The 27,989-nt window shown below is 36.4% G+C and overlaps 1 protein-coding gene and 5 long non-coding RNA genes across 7 annotated transcripts; all 6 read right to left on the bottom strand.

Annotated features, from left to right (window-relative positions):
* Nucleotides 1–20: 20 nt before the first annotated feature.
* On the bottom strand, nucleotides 21–3,909 carry LOC309495081 (uncharacterized protein). The gene is made up of 14 exons (XM_082164630.1): nucleotides 3,775–3,909; nucleotides 3,621–3,682; nucleotides 3,338–3,438; nucleotides 3,198–3,249; nucleotides 2,941–3,110; nucleotides 2,596–2,717; nucleotides 2,407–2,468; nucleotides 2,140–2,243; nucleotides 1,974–2,025; nucleotides 1,584–1,765; nucleotides 1,254–1,375; nucleotides 1,072–1,133; nucleotides 674–905; nucleotides 21–481 (listed from the first exon to the last, which is right to left on the bottom strand). Exons 1-14 carry the CDS (start codon nucleotides 3,838–3,840, stop codon nucleotides 386–388), a joined length of 1,485 nt encoding a protein of 494 aa, XP_082020756.1. The 5' UTR covers nucleotides 3,841–3,909; the 3' UTR covers nucleotides 21–385.
* Nucleotides 3,910–5,275: 1,366 nt separating this feature from the next.
* On the bottom strand, nucleotides 5,276–6,057 carry LOC309495084. The gene is made up of 3 exons (XR_014204547.1): nucleotides 5,942–6,057; nucleotides 5,788–5,849; nucleotides 5,276–5,605 (listed from the first exon to the last, which is right to left on the bottom strand). It is a non-coding gene; the product is annotated as an uncharacterized lncRNA (long non-coding RNA).
* A 5,954-nt stretch (nucleotides 6,058–12,011) lies between these two features.
* Nucleotides 12,012–14,726, bottom strand: LOC309495086. Of its 2 annotated transcripts, none has more exons than XR_014204549.1 (3): nucleotides 14,611–14,726; nucleotides 14,457–14,518; nucleotides 12,012–12,106 (listed from the first exon to the last, which is right to left on the bottom strand). It is a non-coding gene; the product is annotated as an uncharacterized lncRNA (long non-coding RNA). The 2 variants fall into 2 exon arrangements; XR_014204550.1 differs by lacking the exon at nucleotides 12,012–12,106 and adding an exon at nucleotides 14,179–14,273.
* A 1,620-nt stretch (nucleotides 14,727–16,346) lies between these two features.
* LOC309495087 lies at nucleotides 16,347–16,980 on the bottom strand. Its single transcript, XR_014204551.1, has 3 exons — nucleotides 16,779–16,980; nucleotides 16,625–16,686; nucleotides 16,347–16,441 (listed from the first exon to the last, which is right to left on the bottom strand). It is a non-coding gene; the product is annotated as an uncharacterized lncRNA (long non-coding RNA).
* A 1,534-nt stretch (nucleotides 16,981–18,514) lies between these two features.
* On the bottom strand, nucleotides 18,515–19,154 carry LOC309495085. The gene is made up of 3 exons (XR_014204548.1): nucleotides 18,946–19,154; nucleotides 18,792–18,853; nucleotides 18,515–18,609 (listed from the first exon to the last, which is right to left on the bottom strand). It is a non-coding gene; the product is annotated as an uncharacterized lncRNA (long non-coding RNA).
* A 976-nt stretch (nucleotides 19,155–20,130) lies between these two features.
* Nucleotides 20,131–26,832, bottom strand: LOC309495083. The gene is made up of 4 exons (XR_014204546.1): nucleotides 26,717–26,832; nucleotides 24,244–24,293; nucleotides 20,253–24,068; nucleotides 20,131–20,145 (listed from the first exon to the last, which is right to left on the bottom strand). It is a non-coding gene; the product is annotated as an uncharacterized lncRNA (long non-coding RNA).
* Between the last annotated feature and the right edge of the window lie 1,157 nt (nucleotides 26,833–27,989).

Genomic DNA, 27,989 nt, shown 5'->3' with positions numbered 1-27,989 from the left:
TATCCCTGGATACAACAACATTCTTAAAATGAACAATTGCTTTTATTTTATTTTTTAACAAGACAGTTTAAAACATTCACGTTGAATTTGTGGAAACTTTTCAGTAGGGAGCAATATATTATATTAGATGAAGATAAAGTACATGAAGTGTAAATAAAAACGTGATCAACACATTCTACATTTGTCCCTTAACATTAAATGTACGACTAAATAAATTGTCTATTTGGAAAACAAGATCATCATCACTTTATATGACAGAACTTTCAAATAAATACAATTTCATAAATAACAGTTTTAAAAACACAGTTGAAAAGGTCCTGTATGCCCAGCAATACAGGAAAAATAATGTATCTTTTAAGCATCAATGTTTTGATCTTGAATATCTCTAGAAGAGGCTGTTTCGAGTGGTGTACTGTACGTTGTACGACTGTCTTCTGTGCCAACGTTTTCTGACTGCTGCACAGCATCCACAGAGTAAACACTAAAGACATAAACAGACAAAATGAGAGTTAACATCCTGAGAGAGAACACTTTACACTTTAAATTTTTTTTATTCAGCTATACAATTATAAACCTCATTTAAAAGGCAGATCTATGGATAACACATCCATGCTGTCATGAATCTCTTCACTACCTATGCACATATTTGACATTCAATCATCATAAAACTTACGCAAAGGAGAATCCAGCAAGGTATAAGCCCGAGGACAATAGCCACAGGCACAATGATCGCCACAATCCATGCTACGTTTGTGCCGTTGTTTGAGGTTGTAGTGTTTATAACTGTAGGGTAAACTGTGGTTGGAGCAGGTGTGGCGAGAAGAATGGAGACCAAGCCAAAACCGTTGATATCATCATCCGAAAAAACATACTCAACATTGGCCACAATCACGCTGGAATTATCGCTGTGGAGAGATAAAAATGTACAATGAGAAATGAAACAAAATAAATCAATTGAATTTACAGTGCATCTTCCCTCACCCATGTACCAAAAGCTACCCACTGATATAAGCAGATCTCTTAAGAATTCCTGCTCGAAATAAAGGGAAAAATTACTGAGCCAGAACTTACTTGAATTTGATATTATTGAAATTAAACGGAGTAGTTGTTGTTTTATTTAGGATCTTGGACACCTGAAGAGAGCAGAAATAAACATAGATTAATTTGTTTATTACTATGGTGTGGTTAATGCCATTGAAATAAAGCAATTTTAATTTCAGGGCAAGTTTTTTTTTTAAGTGTCTCTAACTTACAAATGTGTTTATATAGGTCTTGATCACTGTGTAGGTTTCATTCCTGAAATCAACTTTCTCCGACATGGATACATTGCTGATTTCAAATCCAAAGTTCAGAGAGAAGGCGGTTTTGTTGATTTCTTTTGGAAAAAAGCAAAACAATAATTAGCTGTGTGGTTAAATGTGGATGATAAAATTTCACATTAATTATTAGAGGGCAGTGCTGGTTTAAACATTTTCATTCAAATAAAGCTGTAAAAGCTTACTACATAATGCACACCCTTTGCATACAAATTATATATTCACAACAACAACAACAACAACAACAACAAAGGAACGTAAACTCACCATTATAGGTGACATTAACAGAGCTCACAAGGTCATCCAGAGCTTTTGCTGTGAAGGCTCGATTACTTTTTAGTTTCAGTCCAGTTAACAGAGAGTTAGCCACTTGTAGAACCATACTCTGACTTGGTAAAGTGCCCCGTGTTTTAAACACAAGCTTAATGTGTATAATCACCTTCCCAAGCCTGCAAAAGATGGTACATTTATTGATTTAGATGATATATTCCATGTCACCATCTATAGCTGTTTTCACGGCAACAAAAAGGTAAAATCAGTTCAATACAATGTGTTTAACAGTAAGCGTTACAGGAGTGGCAAGATGGAAGTTTGCAAAAGATAAAGAGAAATGTAATGACTGGCATTGCAAAATTGTACTGCAATTATTGCTCTTACAAGTTCGGTGGAGAGGTTGTGCTTGTCGTTAGAGTGCTGGCGGTCGTTAAGTCTGTAAAATAAAGTAATAATTAGTGAAGGACAATCCTGCTTTAAATTACAGTATTTGGTGTTTGTGGAGAAATGTATTTAAAACATGGCATAGCAGGTGTGGATGTGGTAATACCTCCAGTCATTTTGAGAAGTTCCTTGACAAAGGTGCTGTTTGTGTTCATGTTACTTTCTGAGAAAACATATTCAACATTGGCCTGAATCTCGGTGTTAGTATCCCTGTGGGGAGATTTAAACATGCAATGAAGATCAAAAGTCATCTACTCGCATACTAAAAACTACTCACTGACAAATACAGATTGAGACATTTCTGATCAAAATAAAGTAAAACAACAACAACAACAACAACAACAACAACAACAAATAACCACTCAGAACTTACTTGAAATCCACTTCTTTGATATTAAACTGAGGAGCTGAGGGGTCATTTAGGATCTTAGTCAGCTGAAGAGTGGAGTAATAAATATAGAAATGAATGCATTTATTAATATATTAAGGTTAGAATAAGGCATATTCATTTTCAGGGCAAGTTTTTGTGAAAAAACACTGTATCAAAGTGTCTCCAACTCACCAACTTATTTATAGAGGTTTGGATTGAAATGTATGTCTCATTCTTGAGTTGAACTTTCTCCGACATGGATACATTGCTGATTACAAATCCAAATTTGAGAGCATAGGAGGTATCATTAATTCCTTAAAATATATGTACACAAATAAAAATAAAATTAGTTGTGTGGTTATATGTGAGTGGTAAAACTGCATTACACATTCATTCTCAGAAGGGTATAATTGACTGAAACATTTATTATTTTCCCTGAAAGAAAGCTATTGTTACAGGTCTACACTATTTACACTATTTGCAATCAAATGTAAAATTTAGAACAAAAGTGAGCCTAAAGTGGAGAGAAATACTCACTTATAAAGGTGACATTATTAAAGCTCACATCTGAAGTTTGTGTTGAGCCATCTTTAGTTCTTAATCGTGGGTCGATCAAAGAGTTGACCAGTTGTAGAACATTAGCCTCACTCGGTATCGGGCCCAGTGTTTTAAACACGAGGAGAATATTTATATAAACCTTCCCCATACTACAAAAGATGATAAAAAACAGGAATGTAAAACCATTCAGACAACAACTGGCTTTTAGAAAATTAAACTGGAATAATTGCTCTTACAAATTAGGTGGAATTGTTGTGCTTGTTGTCAGAGTGGTGGCTGTCGTTAAGACTGTAAAATAAAGTAATGATTAGTTGAGGATGCTTGCGGTTACACTATTTGGATTCAGTGGAGCAATTAATTGTCAGTGTTGACATACCCATCTGTGAACGGAGCTCATTTAGGAAGCTGACTGGTTGTATGGCATCTCCATCCTGGAAGGTGTATTCCATCCTGCCATCAATCTGGTTTGAAGAGCTTCTGCAGGAAAAATCAAACAGATGTTTAACGAGTTTCAATTCATTTGTGCAATACAGATTTATTGAAATTTTCAAGCAAATGTAAATATTTTTATTTTTTGCTTTTTTAATGTCCTGAAATCGAAAACTGAACATAATGAATCAACAATTAGATTCCAAGATAGAAGTAAGATTGCATCTCACGTGAAATTGGAGGACTTGGGCGCAAAAACTTGTTGCCCAGGTTCATTCAGAAGAGTGTTCAGCTGCAGGAGAAAAATCAAATCATTCATCAAACTCTGGCGAAGATTGGCATTGGAACTAAATATATTTACAGTGTTCATTTTTATATATTTACCGCATTATTGATAATATCCTGCAATCTCTGGTCGGTGTTGCGTCTGATATCAGAATCTGCTGGCATGCTGATGTTAATCAGGTTAAATGTAAAGACGACAGCATAGGAAGTTTCTGAGATTTCTGTTTGGAGAGAAATGAGACATTTTTATGGTTAAAAGATTTCCATTCATGAATATTTGACTAAATACCATTTCAAAAGCATTTCGACCTTAAATGATGAAACTTACTCTGATAAGTGACATTCACCACCTTCACTGATTCATTGAGCTGTGACTGTCTGGATTTCAGGAGAGTGTTGACAGCACTGAGGACCAGAGCTTCACTGGGGACTGGAGATGAGGTGTTGAACAGCAGCTTGCTCGTGACCACTGCTGAACCAGATCTGTAAAGATAACCTCTTTTGTTTAATATATTTCACATCTTTACAATGAAATTACTCCATGAATGATAATGAGCTCTCAAAATGGTAAGTCAACACTAACATTAGGTTTGAAGGAGCCATAGAGGAACCGGCTGTTGATTCTGGAAACACTGTTGTAGTGATCACTTCTACAATTAATTGTAAAAACAAACAATTAGTCTTTTGTGATTTACAGAAACATTTTTATTTTATTTTTTGCCTTTTAGAATTTTGTATAGCCATAGATCATTTTTATTGACGTACCCAATTGTGAACGAAGCTCATTTAGGAAGCTGACTGGTTGTATGGCATCTCCATCCTGGAAGGTGTATTCCATCCTGCCATCAATCTTGTTTGAAGAGCTCCTGTGGGAAAATCAGAAAATATTGTTTAAGGACTTCAATTCATATTGCAAAACAATTTATGAAAATTACAAAGAAAAAGTATTTTTCATTTTGGATTGCTTTAATAAGCTAAAATATGCAGAGACAAAGTGAAGATTGCAAGACAGTTTGCATCTTACATGAAGTTGGATGAATTGGGCTTCAATGTTGGACTGTTAGGTTCATTCAGAAGAGTGTTCAGCTGCAAAAGAAAATCAAATAATTCATTCAACTCTGAAGAAGCTTTATATCAGATTCAGACTTCTTTATTTTTTAAGGATAAATCTTTACCGCATTATTGACAACATCCTGCACTTGTGTGTAAGTGTTGTTTCTGAGCTCAGGGACTTCAGACATGCTGATATTACTCAGATTAAACGTAATGACGATGGCATAGGAGGTTTCTGAGATTTCTGTTGGCAAACAATCACACATTTTTATTCAGTCAAAGCTTGACATTAAATCACTGGTTGAAAATGTGTAGCTGAAATACTTTTCAATTCAAGATGATGAAACTTACTCTGATAAGTGACATTCACCACCTTCACTGATTCATTGAGCTGTGACTGTCTGGATTTCAGGAGAGTGTTGACAGCACTGAGGACCAGAGCTTCACTGGGGACTGGAGATGAGGACTTGAACAGCAGCTTGCTCGTGACCACTGCTGAATCAGATCTGTAAAGAGCACCGCTTTTCATTAATACAGTTTCCTTTTTTGTGATGAATTTAGGACTCCATAAAAGGTTGCAATTTTTGCAAATAGAAAATAAACACTTGCATTGGGCTTGGAGAAGTCGAGGGGAAACTGGTTATTGTGTCTGGAGACACTGTTGTAGTGGTCAGTTCTACAATGAAAGGCAGAAACACAATAAAACTCAGATTCAGAGCAAAACAAATTTTGTATTTTTTTTATTATTCATATAGATATCGTGAGTATTGACATACCCATCTGTGAACGGAGCTCATTTAGGAAGCTGACTGGTTGTATGGCATCTCCATCCTGGAAGGTGTATTCCATCCTGCCATCAATCTGGTTTGAAGAGCTTCTGCAGGAAAAATCAAACAGATGTTTAACGAGTTTCAATTCATTTGTGCAATACAGATTTATTGAAATTTTCAAGCAAATGTAAATATTTTAATTTTTTGCTTTTTTAATGTCCTGAAATCGAAAACTGAACATAATGAATCAATAATTAGATTCCAAGATAGAAGTAAGATTGCATCTCACGTGAAATTGGAGGACTTGGGTGCAAAAACTTGTTGCCCAGGTTCATTCAGAAGAGTGTTGAGCTGCAGGAGAAAAATCAAATCATTCATCAAACTCTGGCGAAGATTGGCATTGGAACTAAATATATTTACAGTGTTCATTTTTATATATTTACCGCATTATTGATAATATCCTGCAATCTCTGGTCGGTGTTGCCTCTGATATCAGATTCTGCTGGCATGCTGATGTTAATCAGGTTAAATGTAAAGACGACAGCATAGGAAGTTTCTGAGATTTCTGTTTGGAGAGAAATGAGACATTTTTATGGTTAAAAGATTTCCATTCATGAATATTTGACTAAATACCATTTCAAAAGCATTTCGACCTTAAATGATGAAACTTACTCTGATAAGTGACATTCACCACCTTCACTGATTCATTGAGCTGTGACTGTCTGGATTTCAGGAGAGTGTTGACAGCACTGAGGACCAGAGCTTCACTGGGGACTGGAGATGAGGTGTTGAACAGCAGCTTGCTCGTGACCACTGCTGAACCAGATCTGTAAAGATAACCTCTTTTGTTTAATATATTTCACATCTTTACAATGAATTTACTCCATGAATGATAATGAGCTCTCAAAATGGTAAGTCAACACTAACATTAGGTTTGAAGGAGCCATAGAGGAACCGGCTGTTGATTCTGGAAACACTGTTGTAGTGATCACTTCTACAATTAATTGTAAAAACAAACAATTAGTCTTTTGTGATTTACAGAAACATTTTTATTTATTTTTTTGCCTTTTAGAATTTTGTATAGCCAGAGATCATCATTATTGACGTACCCAATTGTGAACGAAGCTCATTTAGGAGGCTGACTGGTTGAATGACATCTCCATCCTGGAAGGTGTATTCCATCCTGCCATCAATCTTGTTTGAAGAGCTCCTGTGGGAAAATCAGAAAATATTGTTTAAGGACTTCAATTCATATTGCAAAACAATTTATGAAAATTACAAAGAAAAAGTATTTTTCATTTCGGATTGCTTTAATAAGCTAAAATATGCAGAGACAAAGTGAAGATTGCAATACAGTTTGCATCTTACATGAAGTTGGATGAATTGGGCTTCAATGTTGGACTGTTAGGTTCATTCAGAAGAGTGTTCAGCTGCAAAAGAAAATCAAATAATTCATTCAACTCTGAAGAAGCTTTATATCAGATTCAGACTTCTTTATTTTTTAAAGATAAATCTTTACCGCATTATTGACAACATCCTGCACTTGCGTGTAAGTGTTGTTTCTGAGCTCAGGGACTTCAGACATGCTGATATTACTCAGATGAAACGTAATGACGATGGCATAGGAGGTTTCTGAGATTTCTGTTGGCAAACAATCACACATTTTTATTCAGTCAAAGCTTGGCATTAAATCACTGGTTGAAAATGTGTAGCTGAAATACTTTTCAATTCAAGATGATGAAACTTACTCTGATAAGTGACATTCACCACCTTCACTGATTCATTGAGCTGTGACTGTCTGGATATCAGGAGAGTGTTGACAGCACTGAGGACCAGAGCTTCACTGGGGACTGGAGATGAGGACTTGAACAGCAGCTTGCTCGTGACCACTGCTGAATCAGATCTGTAAAGAGCACCGCTTTTCATTAATACAGTTTCCTTTTTTGTGATGAATTTAGGACTCCATAAAAGGTTGCAATTTTTGCAAATAGAAAATAAACACTTGCATTGGGCTTGGAGAAGTCGAGGGGAAACTGGTTATTGTGTCTGGAGACACTGTTGTAGTGGTCAGTTCTACAATGAAAGGCAGAAACACAATAAAACTCAGATTCAGAGCAAAACAAATTTTTTATTTTTTTTATTATTCATATAGATATCGTGAGTATTGACATACCCATCTGTGAACGGAGCTCATTTAGGAAGCTGACTGGTTGTATGGCATCTCCATCCTGGAAGGTGTATTCCATCCTGCCATCAATCTGGTTTGAAGAGCTTCTGCAGGAAAAATCAAACAGATGTTTAACGAGTTTCAATTCATTTGTGCAATACAGATTTATTGAAATTTTCAAGCAAATGTAAATATTTTTATTTTTTGCTTTTTTAATGTCCTGAAATCGAAAACTGAACATAATGAATCAATAATTAGATTCCAAGATAGAAGTAAGATTGCATCTCACGTGAAATTGGAGGACTTGGGTGCAAAAACTTGTTGCCCAGGTTCATTCAGAAGAGTGTTCAGCTGCAGGAGAAAAATCAAATCATTCATCAAACTCTGGCGAAGATTGGCATTGGAACTAAATATATTTACAGTGTTCATTTTTATATATTTACCGCATTATTGATAATATCCTGCAATCTCTGGTCGGTGTTGCGTCTGATATCAGAATCTGCTGGCATGCTGATGTTAATCAGGTTAAATGTAAAGACGACAGCATAGGAAGTTTCTGAGATTTCTGTTTGGAGAGAAATGAGACATTTTTATGGTTAAAAGATTTCCATTCATGAATATTTGACTAAATACCATTTCAAAAGCATTTCGACCTTAAATGATGAAACTTACTCTGATAAGTGACATTCACCACCTTCACTGATTCATTGAGCTGTGACTGTCTGGATTTCAGGAGAGTGTTGACAGCACTGAGGACCAGAGCTTCACTGGGGACTGGAGATGAGGTGTTGAACAGCAGCTTGCTCGTGACCACTGCTGAACCAGATCTGTAAAGATAACCTCTTTTGTTTAATATATTTCACATCTTTACAATGAAATTACTCCATGAATGATAATGAGCTCTCAAAATGGTAAGTCAACACTAACATTAGGTTTGAAGGAGCCATAGAGGAACCGGCTGTTGATTCTGGAAACACTGTTGTAGTGATCACTTCTACAATTAATTGTAAAAACAAACAATTAGTCTTTTGTGATTTACAGAAACATTTTTATTTTATTTTTTGCCTTTTAGAATTTTGTATAGCCATAGATCATTTTTATTGACGTACCCAATTGTGAACGAAGCTCATTTAGGAAGCTGACTGGTTGAATGACATCTCCATCCTGGAAGGTGTATTCCATCCTGCCATCAATCTTGTTTGAAGAGCTCCTGTGGGAAAATCAGAAAATATTGTTTAAGGACTTCAATTCATATTGCAAAACAATTTTTGAAAATTACAAAGAAAAAGTATTTTTCATTTCGGATTGCTTTAATAAGCTAAAATATGCAGAGACAAAGTGAAGATTGCAATACAGTTTGCATCTTACATGAAGTTGGATGAATTGGGCTTCAATGTTGGACTGTTAGGTTCATTCAGAAGAGTGTTCAGCTGCAAAAGAAATTCAAATAATTCATTCAACTCTGAAGAAGCTTTATATCAGATTCAGACTTCTTTATTTTTTAGGGATAAATCTTTACCGCATTATTGACAACATCCTGCACTTGCGTGTAAGTGTTGTTTCTGAGCTCAGGGACTTCAGACATGCTGATATTACTCAGATGAAACGTAATGACGATGGCATAGGAGGTTTCTGAGATTTCTGTTGGCAAACAATCACACATTTTTATTCAGTCAAAGCTTGACATTAAATCACTGGTTGAAAATGTGTAGCTGAAATACTTTTCAATTCAAGATGATGAAACTTACTCTGATATGTGACATTCACCACCTTCACTGATTCATTGAGCTGTGACTGTCTGGATTTCAGGAGAGTGTTGACAGCACTGAGGACCAGAGCTTCACTGGGGACTGGAGATGAGGACTTGAACAGCAGCTTGCTCGTGACCACTGCTGAACCAGATCTGTAAAGAGCACCGCTTTTCATTAATACAGTTTCCTTTTTTGTAATGAATTTAGGACTCCATAAAAGGTTGCAATTTTTGCAAATAGAAAATAAACACTTGCATTGGGCTTGGAGAAGTCGAGGGGAAACTGGTTATTGTGTCTGGAGACACTGTTGTAGTGGTCAGTTCTACATTGAAAGGCAGAAACACAATAAAACTCAGATTCAGAGCAAAACAAATTTTGTATTTTTTTTATTATTCATATAGATATCGTGAGTATTGACATACCCATCTGTGAACGGAGCTCATTTAGGAAGCTGACTGGTTGTATGGCATCTCCATCCTGGAAGGTGTATTCCATCCTGCCATCAATCTGGTTTGAAGAGCTTCTGCAGGAAAAATCAAACAGATGTTTAACGAGTTTCAATTCATTTGTGCAATACAGATTTATTGAAATTTTCAAGCAAATGTAAATATTTTTATTTTTTGCTTTTTTAATGTCCTGAAATCGAAAACTGAACATAATGAATCAATAATTAGATTCCAAGATAGAAGTAAGATTGCATCTCACGTGAAATTGGAGGACTTGGGTGCAAAAACTTGTTGCCCAGGTTCATTCAGAAGAGTGTTCAGCTGCAGGAGAAAAATCAAATCATTCATCAAACTCTGGCGAAGATTGGCATTGGAACTAAATATATTTACAGTGTTCATTTTTATATATTTACCGCATTATTGATAATATCCTGCAATCTCTGGTCGGTGTTGCGTCTGATATCAGAATCTGCTGGCATGCTGATGTTAATCAGGTTAAATGTAAAGACGACAGCATAGGAAGTTTCTGAGATTTCTGTTTGGAGAGAAATGAGACATTTTTATGGTTAAAAGATTTCCATTCATGAATATTTGACTAAATACCATTTCAAAAGCAATTCGACCTTAAATGATGAAACTTACTCTGATAAGTGACATTCACCACCTTCACTGATTCATTGAGCTGTGACTGTCTGGATTTCAGGAGAGTGTTGACAGCACTGAGGACCAGAGCTTCACTGGGGACTGGAGATGAGGACTTGAACAGCAGCTTGCTCGTGACCACTGCTGAACCAGATCTGTAAAGATAACCTCTTTTGTTTAATATATTTCACATCTTTACAATGAAATTACTCCATGAATGATAATGAGCTCTCAAAATGGTAAGTCAACACTAACATTAGGTTTGAAGGAGCCATAGAGGAACCGGCTGTTGATTCTGGAAACACTGTTGTAGTGATCACTTCTACAATTAATTGTAAAAACAAACAATTAGTCTTTTGTGATTTACAGAAACATTTTTATTTTATTTTTTGCCTTTTAGAATTTTGTATAGCCATAGATCATTTTTATTGACGTACCCAATTGTGAACGAAGCTCATTTAGGAAGCTGACTGGTTGTATGGCATCTCCATCCTGGAAGGTGTATTCCATCCTGCCATCAATCTTGTTTGAAGAGCTCCTGTGGGAAAATCAGAAAATATTGTTTAAGGACTTCAATTCATATTGCAAAACAATTTTTGAAAATTACAAAGAAAAAGTATTTTTCATTTCGGATTGCTTTAATAAGCTAAAATATGCAGAGACAAAGTGAAGATTGCAAGACAGTTTGCATCTTACATGAAGTTGGATGAATTGGGCTTCAATGTTGGACTGTTAGGTTCATTCAGAAGAGTGTTCAGCTGCAAAATAAATTCAAATAATTCATTCAACTCTGAAGAAGCTTTATATCAGATTCAGACTTCTTTATTTTTTAGGGATAAATCTTTACCGCATTATTGACAACATCCTGCACTTGCGTGTAAGTGTTGTTTCTGAGCTCAGGGACTTCAGACATGCTGATATTACGCAGATGAAACGTAATGACGATGGCATAGGAGGTTTCTGAGATTTCTGTTGGCAAACAATCACACATTTTTATTCAGTCAAAGCTTGACATTAAATCACTGGTTGAAAATGTGTAGCTGAAATACTTTTCAATTCAAGATGATGAAACTTACTCTGATATGTGACATTCACCACCTTCACTGATTCATTGAGCTGTGACTGTCTGGATATCAGGAGAGTGTTGACAGCACTGAGGACCAGAGCTTCACTGGGGACTGGAGATGAGGACTTGAACAGCAGCTTGCTCGTGACCACTGCTGAACCAGATCTGTAAAGAGCACCGCTTTTCATTAATACAGTTTCCTTTTTTGTGATGAATTTAGGACTCCATAAAAGGTTGCAATTTTTGCAAATAGAAAATAAACACTTGCATTGGGCTTGGAGAAGTCGAGGGGAAACTGGTTATTGTGTCTGGAGACACTGTTGTAGTGGTCAGTTCTACATTGAAAGGCAGAAACACAATAAAACTCAGATTCAGAGCAAATCAAATTTTGTATTTTTTTTATTATTCATATAGATATCGTGAGTATTGACATACCCATCTGTGAACGGAGCTCATTTAGGAAGCTGACTGGTTGTATGGCATCTCCATCCTGGAAGGTGTATTCCATCCTGCCATCAATCTGGTTTGAAGAGCTTCTGCAGGAAAAATCAAACAGATGTTTAACGAGTTTCAATTCATTTGTGCAATACAGATTTATTGAAATTTTCAAGCAAATGTAAATATTTTTATTTTTTGCTTTTTTAATGTCCTGAAATCAAAAACTGAACATAATGAATCAATAATTAGATTCCAAGATAGAAGTAAGATTGCATCTCACGTGAAATTGGAGGACTTGGGTGCAAAAACTTGTTGCCCAGGTTCATTCAGAAGAGTGTTCAGCTGCAGGAGAAAAATCAAATCATTCATCAAACTCTGGCGAAGATTGGCATTGGAACTAAATATATTTACAGTGTTCATTTTTATATATTTACCGCATTATTGATAATATCCTGCAATCTCTGGTCGGTGTTGCGTCTGATATCAGATTCTGCTGGCATGCTGATGTTAATCAGGTTAAATGTAAAGACGACAGCATAGGAAGTTTCTGAGATTTCTGTTTGGAGAGAAATGAGACATTTTTATGGTTAAAAGATTTCCATTCATGAATATTTGACTAAATACCATTTCAAAAGCATTTCGACCTTAAATGATGAAACTTACTCTGATAAGTGACATTCACCACCTTCACTGATTCATTGAGCTGTGACTGTCTGGATTTCAGGAGAGTGTTGACAGCACTGAGGACCAGAGCTTCACTGGGGACTGGAGATGAGGAGTTGAACAGCAGCTTGCTCGTGACCACTGCTGAACCAGATCTGTAAAGATAACCTCTTTTGTTTAATATTTTTCACATCTTTACAATGAAATTACTCCATGAATGATAATGAGCTCTCAAAATGGTAAGTCAACACTAACATTAGGTTTGAAGGAGCCATAGAGGAACCGGCTGTTGATTCTGGAAACACTGTTGTAGTGATCACTTCTACAATTAATTGTAAAAACAAACAATTAGTCTTTTGTGATTTACAGAAACATTTTTATTTTATTTTTTGCCTTTTAGAATTTTGTATAGCCATAGATCATTTTTATTGACGTACCCAATTGTGAACGAAGCTCATTTAGGAAGCTGACTGGTTGAATGACATCTCCATCCTGGAAGGTGTATTCCATCCTGCCATCAATCTTGTTTGAAGAGCTCCTGTGGGAAAATCAGAAAATATTGTTTAAGGACTTCAATTCATATTGCAAAACAATTTTTGAAAATTACAAAGAAAAAGTATTTTTCATTTCGGATTGCTTTAATAAGCTAAAATATGCAGAGACAAAGTGAAGATTGCAAGACAGTTTGCATCTTACATGAAGTTGGATGAATTGGGCTTCAATGTTGGACTGTTAGGTTCATTCAGAAGAGTGTTCAGCTGCAAAAGAAATTCAAATAATTCATTCAACTCTGAAGAAGCTTTATATCAGATTCAGACTTCTTTATTTTTTAGGGATAAATCTTTACCGCATTATTGACAACATCCTGCACTTGCGTGTAAGTGTTGTTTCTGAGCTCAGGGACTTCAGACATGCTGATATTACTCAGATGAAACGTAATGACGATGGCATAGGAGGTTTCTGAGATTTCTGTTGGCAAACAATCACACATTTTTATTCAGTCAAAGCTTGACATTAAATCACTGGTTGAAAATGTGTAGCTGAAATACTTTTCAATTCAAGATGATGAAACTTACTCTGATATGTGACATTCACCACCTTCACTGATTCATTGAGCTGTGACTGTCTGGATTTCAGGAGAGTGTTGACAGCACTGAGGACCAGAGCTTCACTGGGGACTGGAGATGAGGACTTGAACAGCAGCTTGCTCGTGACCACTGCTGAACCAGATCTGTAAAGAGCACCGCTTTTCATTAATACAGTTTCCTTTTTTGTGATGAATTTAGGACTCCATAAAAGGTTGCAATTTTTGCAAATAGAAAATAAACACTTGCATTGGGCTTGGAGAAGTCAAGGGGAAACTGGTTATTGTGTCTGGAGACACTGTTGTAGTGGTCAGTTCTACATTGAAAGGCAGAAACACAATAAAACTCAGATTCAGAGCCAAACAAATTTTGTATTTTTTTTATTATTCATATAGATATCGTGAGTATTGACATACCCATCTGTGAACGGAGCTCATTTAGGAAGCTGACTGGTTGTATGGCATCTCCATCCTGGAAGGTGTATTCCATCCTGCCATCAATCTGGTTTGAAGAGCTCCTGCAGGAAAAATCAAACAGATGTTTAACGAGTTTCAATTCATTTGTGCAATACAGATTTATTGAAATTTTCAAGCAAATGTAAATATTTTTTTTTTTTTGCTTTTTTAATGTCCTGAAATCGAAAACTGAACATAATGAATCAATAATTAGATTCCAAGATAGAAGTAAGATTGCATCTCACGTGAAATTGGAGGACTTGGGCGCAAAAACTTGTTGCCCAGGTTCATTCAGAAGAGTGTTGAGCTGCAGGAGAAAAATCAAATCATTCATCAAACTCTGGCGAAGATTGGCATTGGAACTAAATATATTTACAATGTTCATTTTTATATATTTACCGCATTATTGATAATATCCTGCAATCTCTGGTCGGTGTTGCCTCTGATATCAGATTCTGCTGGCATGCTGATGTTAATCAGGTTAAATGTAAAGACGACAGCATAGGAAGTTTCTGAGATTTCTGTTTGGAGAGAAATGAGACATTTTTATGGTTAAAAGATTTCCATTCATGAATATTTGACTAAATACCATTTCAAAAGCATTTCGACCTTAAATGATGAAACTTACTCTGATAAGTGACATTCACCACCTTCACTGATTCATTGAGCTGTGACTGTCTGGATTTCAGGAGAGTGTTGACAGCACTGAGGACCAGAGCTTCACTGGGGACTGGAGATGAGGTGTTGAACAGCAGCTTGCTCGTGACCACTGCTGAACCAGATCTGTAAAGATAACCTCTTTTGTTTAATATATTTCACATCTTTACAATGAAATTACTCCATGAATGATAATGAGCTCTCAAAATGGTAAGTCAACACTAACATTAGGTTTGAAGGAGCCATAGAGGAACCGGCTGTTGATTCTGGAAACACTGTTGTAGTGATCACTTCTACAATTAATTGTAAAAACAAACAATTAGTCTTTTGTGATTTACAGAAACATTTTTATTTTATTTTTTGCCTTTTAGAATTTTGTATAGCCATAGATCATTTTTATTGACGTACCCAATTGTGAACGAAGCTCATTTAGGAAGCTGACTGGTTGAATGACATCTCCATCCTGGAAGGTGTATTCCATCCTGCCATCAATCTTGTTTGAAGAGCTCCTGTGGGAAAATCAGAAAATATTGTTTAAGGACTTCAATTCATATTGCAAAACAATTTTTGAAAATTACAAAGAAAAAGTATTTTTCATTTCGGATTGCTTTAATAAGCTAAAATATGCAGAGACAAAGTGAAGATTGCAAGACAGTTTGCATCTTACATGAAGTTGGATGAATTGGGCTTCAATGTTGGACTGTTAGGTTCATTCAGAAGAGTGTTCAGCTGCAAAAGAAATTCAAATAATTCATTCAACTCTGAAGAAGCTTTATATCAGATTCAGACTTCTTTATTTTTTAGGGATAAATCTTTACCGCATTATTGACAACATCCTGCACTTGCGTGTAAGTGTTGTTTCTGAGCTCAGGGACTTCAGACATGCTGATATTACTCAGATGAAACGTAATGACGATGGCATAGGAGGTTTCTGAGATTTCTGTTGGCAAACAATCACACATTTTTATTCAGTCAAAGCTTGACATTAAATCACTGGTTGAAAATGTGTAGCTGAAATACTTTTCAATTCAAGATGATGAAACTTACTCTGATATGTGACATTCACCACCTTCACTGATTCATTGAGCTGTGACTGTCTGGATTTCAGGAGAGTGTTGACAGCACTGAGGACCAGAGCTTCACTGGGGACTGGAGATGAGGACTTGAACAGCAGCTTGCTCGTGACCACTGCTGAACCAGATCTGTAAAGAGCACCGCTTTTCATTAATACAGTTTCCTTTTTTGTGATGAATTTAGGACTCCATAAAAGGTTGCAATTTTTGCAAATAGAAAATAAACACTTGCATTGGGCTTGGAGAAGTCAAGGGGAAACTGGTTATTGTGTCTGGAGACACTGTTGTAGTGGTCAGTTCTACATTGAAAGGCAGAAACACAATAAAACTCAGATTCAGAGCAAAACCAATTTTGTATTTTTTTTATTATTCATATAGATATCGTGAGTATTGACATACCCATCTGTGAACGGAGCTCATTTAGGAAGCTGACTGGTTGTATGGCATCTCCATCCTGGAAGGTGTATTCCATCCTGCCATCAATCTGGTTTGAAAAGCTTCTGCAGGAAAAATCAAACAGATGTTTAACGAGTTTCAATTCATTTGTGCAATACAGATTTATTGAAATTTTCAAGCAAATGTAAATATTTTTTTTTTTTTGCTTTTTTAATGTCCTGAAATCGAAAACTGAACATAATGAATCAATAATTAGATTCCAAGATAGAAGTAAGATTGCATCTCACGTGAAATTTGAGGACTTGGGCGCAAAAACTTGTTGCCCAGGTTCATTCAGAAGAGTGTTGAGCTGCAGGAGAAAAATCAAATCATTCATCAAACTCTGGCGAAGATTGGCATTGGAACTAAATATATTTACAGTGTTCATTTTTATATATTTACCGCATTATTGATAATATCCTGCAATCTCTGGTCGGTGTTGCCTCTGATATCAGATTCTGCTGGCATGCTGATGTTAATCAGGTTAAATGTAAAGACGACAGCATAGGAAGTTTCTGAGATTTCTGTTTGGAGAGAAATTAGACATTTTTATGGTTAAAAGATTTCCATTCATGAATATTTGACTAAATACCATTTCAAAAGCATTTCGACCTTAAATGATGAAACTTACTCTGATAAGTGACATTCACCACCTTCACTGATTCATTGAGCTGTGACTGTCTGGATTTCAGGAGAGTGTTGACAGCACTGAGGACCAGAGCTTCACTGGGGACTGGAGATGAGGACTTGAACAGCAGCTTGCTCGTGACCACTGCTGAACCAGATCTGTAAAGATAACCTCTTTTGTTTAATATATTTCACATCTTTACAATGAAAGTACTCCATGAATGATAATGAGCTCTCAAAATGGTAAGTCAACACTAACATTAGGTTTGAAGGAGCCATAGAGGAACCGGCTGTTGATTCTGGAAACACTGTTGTAGTGATCACTTCTACAATTAATTGTGAAAACAAACAATTAGTCTTTTGTGATTTACAGAAACATTTTTATTTATTTTTTTGCCTTTTAGAATTTTGTATAGCCAGATATCATCATTATTGACGTACCCAATTGTGAACGAAGCTCATTTAGGAAGCTGACTGGTTGTATGGCATCTCCATCCTGGAAGGTGTATTCCATCCTGCCATCAATCTTGTTTGAAGAGCTCCTGTGGGAAAATCAGAAAATATTGTTTAAGGACTTCAATTCATATTGCAAAACAATTTATGAAAATTACAAAGAAAAAGTATTTTTCATTTCGGATTGCTTTAATAAGCTAAAATATGCAGAGACAAAGTGAAGATTGCAATACAGTTTGCATCTTACATGAAGTTGGATGAATTGGGCTTCAATGTTGGACTGTTAGGTTCATTCAGAAGAGTGTTCAGCTGCAAAAGAAAATCAAATAATTCATTCAACTCTGAAGAAGCTTTATATCAGATTCAGACTTCTTTATTTTTTAAGGATAAATCTTTACCGCATTATTGACAACATCCTGCACTTGCGTGTAAGTGTTGTTTCTGAGCTCAGGGACTTCAGACATGCTGATATTACTCAGATGAAACGTAATGACGATGGCATAGGAGGTTTCTGAGATTTCTGTTGGCAAACAATCACACATTTTTATTCAGTCAAAGCTTGACATTAAATCACTGGTTGAAAATGTGTAGCTGAAATACTTTTGAATTCAAGATGATGAAACTTACTCTGATAAGTGACATTCACCACCTTCACTGATTCATTGAGCTGTGACTGTCTGGATATCAGGAGAGTGTTGACAGCACTGAGGACCAGAGCTTCACTGGGGACTGGAGATGAGGACTTGAACAGCAGCTTGCTCGTGACCACTGCTGAACCAGATCTGTAAAGAGCACCGCTTTTCATTAATACAGTTTCCTTTTTTGTGATGAATTTAGGACTCCATAAAAGGTTGCAATTTTTGCAAATAGAAAATAAACACTTGCATTGGGCTTGGAGAAGTCGAGGGGAAACTGGTTATTGTGTCTGGAGACACTGTTGTAGTGGTCAGTTCTACAATGAAAGGCAGAAACACAATAAAACTCAGATTCAGAGCAAAACTAATTTTGTATTTTTTTTATTATTCATATAGAAATCGTGAGTATTGACATACCCATCTGTGAACGGAGCTCATTTAGGAAGCTGACTGGTTGTATGGCATCTCCATCCTGGAAGGTGTATTCCATCCTGCCATCAATCTGGTTTGAAGAGCTTCTGCAGGAAAAATCAAACAGATGTTTAACGAGTTTCAATTCATTTGTGCAATACAGATTTATTGAAATTTTCAAGAAAATGTAAATATTTTTATTTTTTGCTTTTTTAATGTCCTGAAATCGAAAACTGAACATAATGAATCAATAATTAGATTCCAAGATAGAAGTAAGATTGCATCTCACGTGAAATTGGAGGACTTGGGCGCAAAAACTTGTTGCCCAGGTTCATTCAGAAGAGTGTTGAGCTGCAGGAGAAAAATCAAATCATTCATCAAACTCTGGCGAAGATTGGCATTGGAACTAAATATATTTACAGTGTTCATTTTTATATATTTACCGCATTATTGATAATATCCTGCAATCTCTGGTCGGTGTTGCCTCTGATATCAGAATCTGCTGGCATGCTGATGTTAATCAGGTTAAATGTAAAGACGACAGCATAGGAAGTTTCTGAGATTTCTGTTTGGAGAGAAATGAGACATTTTTATGGTTAAAAGATTTCCATTCATGAATATTTGACTAAATACCATTTCAAAAGCATTTCGACCTTAAATGATGAAACTTACTCTGATAAGTGACATTCACCACCTTCACTGATTCATTGAGCTGTGACTGTCTGGATTTCAGGAGAGTGTTGACAGCACTGAGGACCAGAGCTTCACTGGGGACTGGAGATGAGGTGTTGAACAGCAGCTTGCTCGTGACCACTGCTGAACCAGATCTGTAAAGATAACCTCTTTTGTTTAATATATTTCACATCTTTACAATGAAAGTACTCCATGAATGATAATGAGCTCTCAAAATGGTAAGTCAACACTAACATTAGGTTTGAAGGAGCCATAGAGGAACCGGCTGTTGATTCTGGAAACACTGTTGTAGTGATCACTTCTACAATTAATTGTAAAAACAAACAATTAGTCTTTTGTGATTTACAGAAACATTTTTTTTTTTTTTTTTTTTGCCTTTTAGAATTTTGTATAGCCATAGATCATCATTATTGACGTACCCAATTGTGAACGAAGCTCATTTAGGAAGCTGACTGGTTGAATGACATCTCCATCCTGGAAGGTGTATTCCATCCTGCCATCAATCTTGTTTGAAGAGCTCCTGTGGAAAATCAGAAGATACTGTTTAAGGACTTCAATCCATATTGCAAAACAATTGATGAAAATTATATAGAAAAAGTATTTTTCATTTCGGATTGCTTTAATAAGCTAAAATATCCGGAGACAAAGTGAAGATTGCAAGTCAGTTTGCATCTTACGTGAAGTTGGATGAATTGGGCTTCAATGTTGGACTGTTAGGTTCATTCAGAAGAGTGTTCAGCTGCAAAAGAAAATCAAATAATTCATTCAACTCTGAAGAAGCTTTATATCAGATTCAGACTTCTTTATTTTTTAAGGATAAATCTTTACCGCATTATTGACAACATCCTGCACTTGCGTGTAAGTGTTGTTTCTGAGCTCAGGGACTTCAGACATGCTGATGTTACTCAGATTAAACACAATGACGACGGCATAAGAGGTTTCTGAGATTTCTGTTGGCAAACAATCACACATTTTTTTTCAGTCAAAGTTTGACATTAAATCACTGGTTGAAAATTTGTAGCTGAAATACTTTTCAATTCAAGATGATGAAACTTACTCTGATAAGTGACATTCACCACCTTCACTGATTCATTGAGCTGTGACTTTCTGGATTTCAGGAGAGTGTTGACAGCACCGAGGACCAGAGCTTCACTTGGGACTGGAGATGAGGAGTTGAAAAGCAGCTTGCTTGTGACCACTGCTGTTGTTGCATTGTTTGCAGTTGTTGCAGCTCCAGATTCAGTCATTGGAGTCACAATTGTAGTTGGGGAGGCACTAGTTGTTGACATTGACAATGACATAGTGGTTTCTTGAGTTACAATTATGAGTGTTGGTGCACTGGTTGCAGTGGTTGCTAAAGACATAGTGCTATGAGCTTCAAATGTATTTGGAGCTGGATTGTGTGTCGCTGAATTTTGAGTTGCATTTTGTAAAGATGTTGTTGTCATAAATGTTGTAATTTCTGAGAATATTGGCATGGTTGTGGGAGTGAAAAATGTTGTGGTAGCAGGTCTGGTTGTTGTAGTGAAAAGTGAAGAAGTTGAAGATAGTGCTGTGGTTGCAGCATCTGTTGCTGGAGGTGCAGTTATAGGTGTTGAGAATATGGGCATATTTGTGGGAGTCACAGCTGTGGTTGTATAAGATTCAATTGTTATTGTTGAAGATGGTGTCCCTGTTGGAAAAGTATTTTCTGTGGCTGGAGGTGCAGTTGTAGGTTCTGAGAATACAGGCATGGTTGTGGGGTTCGCAGCTGTGGTTGTTGAAGCTTCAGTTGTTGAAGATTCTGCTGTTGTTGTTTCAGCAGCATTTGTTGCTGTTGTAGTTTGTGAGGATGTGAGTGTGGTTGTGGGGGTCACATCTGTGGTTGTATAAGATTCAATTGTTATTGTTGAAGATGGTGTCTCTGTTGGAGCAGTATTTTCTGTGGCTGGAGGTGCAGTTGTAGGTTCTGAGAATACAGGCATGCTTGTGGGGTTCGCAGCTGTGGTTGTTGAAGATTCTGCAGTTGTTGTTTCAGCAGCATTTGTTGCTGTTGTAGTTGGTGAGGATATGAGTGTGGTTGTGGGGGTCACATCTGTGGTTGTATAAGATTCAATTGTCATTGTTGAAGATGGTGTCTCTGTTGGAAAAGTATTTTCTGTGGCTGGAGGTGCAGTTGTAGGTTCTGAGAATACAGGCATGCTTGTGGGGTTCGCAGCTGTGGTTGTTGAAGATTCTGCAGTTGTTGTTTCAGCAGCATTTGTTGCTGTTGTAGTTGGTGAGGATATGAGTGTGGTTGTGGGGGTCACATCTGTGGTTGTATAAGATTCAATTGTCATTGTTGAAGATGGTGTCTCTGTTGGAAAAGTATTTTCTGTGGCTGGAGGTGCAGTTGTAGATTCTGGGAATACAGGCATGGTTGTGGGGTTCGCAGCTGTGGTTGTTGAAGCTTCAGTTGTTGAAGATTCTGCAGTTGTTGTTTCAGCAGCATTTGTTGCTGTTGTAGTTTGTGAGGATGTGAGTGTGGTTGTGGGGGTCACATCTGTGGTTGTATAAGATTCAATTGTTATTGTTGAAGATGGTGTCTCTGTTTGAGCAGTATTTTCTGTGGCTGGAGGTGCAGTTGTAGATTCTGGGAATACAGGCATGCTTGTGGGGTTCGCAGCTGTGGTTGTTGAAGATTCTGCAGTTGTTGTTTCAGCAGCATTTGTTGCTGTTGTAGTTGGTGAGGATATGAGTGTGGTTGTGGGGGTCACATCTGTGGTTGTATAAGATTCAATTGTCATTGTTGAAGATGGTGTCTCTGTTGGAAAAGTATTTTCTGTGGCTGGAGGTGCAGTTGTAGGTTCTGAGAATACAGGCATGGTTGTGGGGTTCGCAGCTGTGGTTGTTGAAGCTTCAGTTGTTGAAGATTCTGCTGTTGTTGTTTCAGCAGCATTTGTTGCTGTTGTAGTTTGTGAGGATGTGAGTGTGGTTGTGGGGGTCACATCTGTGGTTGTATAAGATTCAATTGTTATTGTTGAAGATGGTGTCTCTGTTGGAGCAGTATTTTCTGTGGCTGGAGGTGCAGTTGTAGGTTCTGAGAATACAGGCATGCTTGTGGGGTTCGCAGCTGTGGTTGTTGAAGATTCTGCAGTTGTTGTTTCAGCAGCATTTGTTGCTGTTGTAGTTGGTGAGGATATGAGTGTGGTTGTGGGGGTCACATCTGTGGTTGTATAAGATTCAATTGTCATTGTTGAAGATGGTGTCTCTGTTGGAAAAGTATTTTCTGTGGCTGGAGGTGCAGTTGTAGGTTCTGAGAATACAGGCATGCTTGTGGGGTTCGCAGCTGTGGTTGTTGAAGATTCTGCAGTTGTTGTTTCAGCAGCATTTGTTGCTGTTGTAGTTGGTGAGGATATGAGTGTGGTTGTGGGGGTCACATCTGTGGTTGTATAAGATTCAATTGTCATTGTTGAAGATGGTGTCTCTGTTGGAAAAGTATTTTCTGTGGCTGGAGGTGCAGTTGTAGATTCTGGGAATACAGGCATGGTTGTGGGGTTCGCAGCTGTGGTTGTTGAAGCTTCAGTTGTTGAAGATTCTGCAGTTGTTGTTTCAGCAGCATTTGTTGCTGTTGTAGTTTGTGAGGATGTGAGTGTGGTTGTGGGGGTCACATCTGTGGTTGTATAAGATTCAATTGTTATTGTTGAAGATGGTGTCTCTGTTTGAGCAGTATTTTCTGTGGCTGGAGGTGCAGTTGTAGATTCTGGGAATACAGGCATGCTTGTGGGGTTCGCAGCTGTGGTTGTTGAAGATTCTGCAGTTGTTGTTTCAGCAGCATTTGTTGCTGTTGTAGTTGGTGAGGATATGAGTGTGGTTGTGGGGGTCACATCTGTGGTTGTATAAGATTCAATTGTCATTGTTGAAGATGGTGTCTCTGTTGGAAAAGTATTTTCTGTGGCTGGAGGTGCAGTTGTAGATTCTGGGAATACAGGCATGGTTGTGGGGTTCGCAGCTGTGGTTGTTGAAGCTTCAGTTGTTGAAGATTCTGCAGTTGTTGTTTCAGCAGCATTTGTTGCTGTTGTAGTTTGTGAGGATATGAGTGTGGTTGTGGGGGTCACATCTGTGGTTGTATAAGATTCAATTGTCATTGTTGAAGATGGTGTCTCTGTTGGAAAAGTATTTTCTGTGGCTGGAGGTGCAGTTGTAGATTCTGGGAATACAGGCATGCTTGTGGGGTTCGCAGCTGTGGTTGTTGAAGCTTCAGTTGTTGAAGATTCTGCAGTTGTTGTTTCAGCAGCATTTGTTGCTGTTGTAGTTTGTGAGGATGTGATTGTGATTGTGGGGGTCACATCTGTGGTTGTATAAGATTCAATTGTTATTGTTGAAGATGGTGTCTCTGTTTGAGCAGTATTTTCTGTGGCTGGAGGTGCAGTTGTAGATTCTGGGAATACAGGCATGCTTGTGGGGTTCGCAGCTGTGGTTGTTGAAGATTCTGCAGTTGTTGTTTCAGCAGCATTTGTCGCTGTTGTAGTTGGTGAGGATGTGACTGTGGTTGGGGGTGTCATAGATTCTTCCTTTGTTGATGTTGAAGCAGCTGAATCTGTGGTTGTTGAAGATTCAGTTTCTGTTGTCATTAAAGATGACACTGTGTTTGAACCTGTAGCTGTTGTTGGAAATTCTGTAGAATCTTCATTTGTTCTTGAAGATACCGTTGATGTTGAATCCGTAGTTGTAGGAGGTGCAGTTGTGAAAGTCACAGCTGTACATTTTTTATTTGGTTCGGGGGTCATAGCTGTGGTAATGGACGCTTTAGTTTTTATTATACAAACTTCACTGGTTGTTTGTGAATCCGGTGTTGTTGGTGCAGTTGTAGTTGGGGAGGATGTACCTCCACAAACGGTACACCATACACATACTGTCAAGAAAAGAAACAAATATATGTCATGATTACCTTGATCTTTCAAAATTCAATTTAGACTATTTTTGATATGGATGAACATTATTTAATAGCTTTTGATTACATTTGTTATTTTCTATATTTATCAATTTCTCAGCACATAATATCCATATTTAATGTAGAGTATACTTACATATGGTGAGAAAAACTGTCCATCTGGCATTTTTTGAAATGAAACACCCCCTAAAATAGAAGAAGAAGAAAAATCATTTATATTATGTCTTTAAGGAATTTCAGAACATTTACATTCAAAGAGCTTTATGAGTTATGAGTTATGCGCTACAAATGATAAATCTTTGTAGTAATAAATCTATGTAGTAGGCTAAACTTTCCTCTAGAGAAGATTTAAAGAACCAAAATCGTGAACAATTGTCAGGTTTTCAGAGAAACTGAAACGTTTTACCTATTAATTCTGTCACAAACGAAGTAGATTTGAAAAGGTTTAAACTGAGGCATCTATGACAACATGCTTTTATCATACTAAAAAGCCAGGTCAAACTACATGGACAAGGTTTCAAAGCACTATTTGATCAATTTTGAATGCTTATGTCTCAAAATGTCCTTCTATTTAGAAATATTTCTCATGACATATATTTGCATGTCATTGTCTGAAGCAGCTCATTTGGCATTTAAAATGTATATAGTTATTGGTTAATGCATTCCCTGGGAATCAAACCCATGACCTTGATATCAAGTTATATTGTTTGTGCTACAGGAATGCACAGAGCTTTCAAACAAACATTGAAACAGATTAAGTGTGGATTAAAGATAATAAGACACAAGGCACTGTGGTCCCATCCCAATTTGCATTACATTAATACTTAGTAGATGTCAAGCATGTCACAATGTAACTGAATGAGTTTCAGATTCATGATATATTTTGCAGTAGTTCTGTATAATAAAGTAAATAATAATTATTCAGAAGAGCTAAACTTTGAATTAGTCACACAAATCTCAGCATGTATGCCCTAAATTTAGATGAAAGCTGTTCCCAATTAACACAGAGAAAATTACTGATCCAGATGATGATGAAAAATGTAATTTGGTTCTTAAAAGCTTTTTTTTCTTTTTAGACAAATCAGGCCCTGACGCAAATTATACATTTGATGTTTACTCATGGCCTTGCTATGACTGTCAAATGCTAATGTCTTTGAAGTCCATTGGTTTTTCTATTTGTCATTTTAGGTTTCAAAAGGCATAGCCTCAATGCACACTTTTGAGCCAGTTAGGCTGCCGGATCCAGCAGGAACGTAGGCTGCTACAAGGAGCTTCCAATGGCAAGTGACGAGTCCTACACAGTACGTTTTTTTTTATTTTATTATTATTTTTTTTATTATGTTTATGCTTCATGAGAGATGTTTTGCGTATTTCGGATTCATAATGAGGTCTTTTAGGTTTCGTAACGTTAGGCATTTTTTATCCGACACGTTTGTAGCTGCAGCTGTGGTAACTAGAGCAGAGCTGGCAACCCGGATGCTGAAACACTACTGACTTTGTGATTAGTAGATAGGTGGAGGGTGGAGCATCAGGCCAAAACACAACATCAACATCACCATCAGTTGAGGGCTGCAACTTCACTTTTAAATGACAATATCCTGGCCGGACTACTGTTGTCAGTGATATAAGTATTTGAAATGAACATGATTTCTTAATGTCTAGTGACATATCAGGGCCATTTTATGATTAATTGAAATACATTTCTTACATACGGTTCCTTTAAAGTGCTTCAAGCTGTTAGCTTCAAGTGTTGTATGGTGATGTGATCTGTTTTCATGTTATATGTTGGGTATTTTAGTAAAATAAATAGGATTTTTAATAGACTTTTAACTATTGATTTATTCATGATCATTTATTTATTAACTTATTTATTTATCTATCTATCCATCTCTGTGTATATGTCTGTCTATCATTCTATCTTTCTGTTCATAATGCCTATAAACCTTAAAATTTTAAGACTTTGGTCACACTTTATATTAGGTGTCTTTAAGTACTATGTACTTACATCAAAAAAAGAAGTAGTCTACAATGTACTTATTGTGTTCAAATTGTATTGCAAAACACTTTTGCTGCTATTGATGTGGGATACAGGCTCAACAGTGCAATCATAGATGTTATTACAGAATTACAGTGTTATTACATATGTAATTACAGAAATTAATTACAGCTGTAATTACATGCAGGTATTTAAAACAAATATATAAGTACAAAGTAAAAACATGGATGTACACAATAAGTGCATTGTATCAAATTATTAATTTAAATGTTAGTACATAGTAGTTAAGGTCTTGACAAACTTTGCTTTTCTACTCAAAAAAATGTGATCCAATGTTTTCAATTCACTTTAATTTTGCTTCCTTGGTACCCCAATTCACTTTCAATTCATATTAAAAAATGTAATTGTAATTTAAAAGGCATTCACATTAAATTTTGAATGGTGCACAACCCTCCTTTGACATGAAGTTGATACAAGTTGACAACAAATATACAAGCAGATACAGGGGCTAATGTAATCATATAACATATTTACGTAGAATACATTGAATAAAGTATTATATAGTATTATAAGCTACATTATGTCAATCAATTCATGTGTAAGAATTTCCTACCTCAATATGCTGTTCAAAGTCATAACCATGTATACCAAATGGTATTGCAGCGCTCTATGTGATTTGTCTTCTTAGTTCAAAAGTGAAAAACTGAATAGTGCAATTTTGGGTGATACTATATCAAAGGCAGATTGACGTGTGTAGGGTGTGGTAACAAGTGTAGTTCGGTTACCAAACCCTGTAGTACGCAATACAGAAGCATACTGATGGTATCAATTTCTCACAATGAAGGGTGTAAATACAATGCTGATTACTGCTAAGGTGAATGTCAAGAATTCATTTCTGTCAGGATGATAAAAGGTGTTTTGGTGACAAAAATGTGTCTATTTTGATGAAAGATTATTAATAAATATATAAAAGGTCAAATAAAACCTATAAAAGAATTTCTGAAATGGATGAACAATAAAATAGAATTAATCAGATTTTATTTGCTACACACATTACATAATCAGTGGTCCTAATTGTTGTAGAAGCCTATAAATGTTTCATTATACAAAGTTTTGAAGTTTGTTTCAAAGTTATAAAATGATGTTTTAACAGATGTTTTTTTTAAATTTATTTTTTACTAATATGTTTTATTTGAATAGTACATTCATGGTGATTCTATGAATGATTTAGATACATTTGATAAAGCACTAGGCTGTTTCTAAAATTGTGGGTACCCTTTCCCCACCCCCACCTCCCTGCCAAGGGACAGCCTTCTACCTAGATTTGATAGAAGAGAGGAGGTGATAATCATCAAATGTAAAATGATAATCCTCAAATGTACAATTAAATCATTATATTGTATAGGACTTTCTGCCAAACTCCCTTAGGCTAAGGAGTGATATCATGTGTAATATGTTATTTTAATAATTGTGTCAACAGTATATTGATTCTTAAAAAAAAAAAAAAAAAAAAAAAAATCTCATTACAAAAAAAAATAAAAAAAATAAAAAAAAGAAGAAGAAAATAATGTCTTCTAATTATAGATTTAGGGTGAGTTTAGGGTGAGTCTCAATGTTTATTTCATGCATACGCACAGATGGACGTCTATCAGATAAAAATGGAATTGCTCTCATGTTTTGTTCTCATACTGGTATAAGGTGTGTCTTGGAATGTTCAACACAGTGCGCACACACACAAACACACACACACACACACACCCACACACACACACACACACACACACACACACACACACACACACAAGCACACACAGCAACTTAAACAGAAGGCTATTTGGAATGAACAATCACTAGCCCCAATATTTAGACTATATATAGGTACAACA

This window comes from Leuciscus leuciscus (genome assembly GCF_965113295.1).
Source record: "Leuciscus leuciscus genome assembly, chromosome: 3".
NCBI lineage: Eukaryota > Metazoa > Chordata > Actinopteri > Cypriniformes > Leuciscidae > Leuciscus > Leuciscus leuciscus.
Note: the sequence above shows the minus strand (reverse complement) of the source record. Positions and strands in the feature narration are given on the sequence as shown.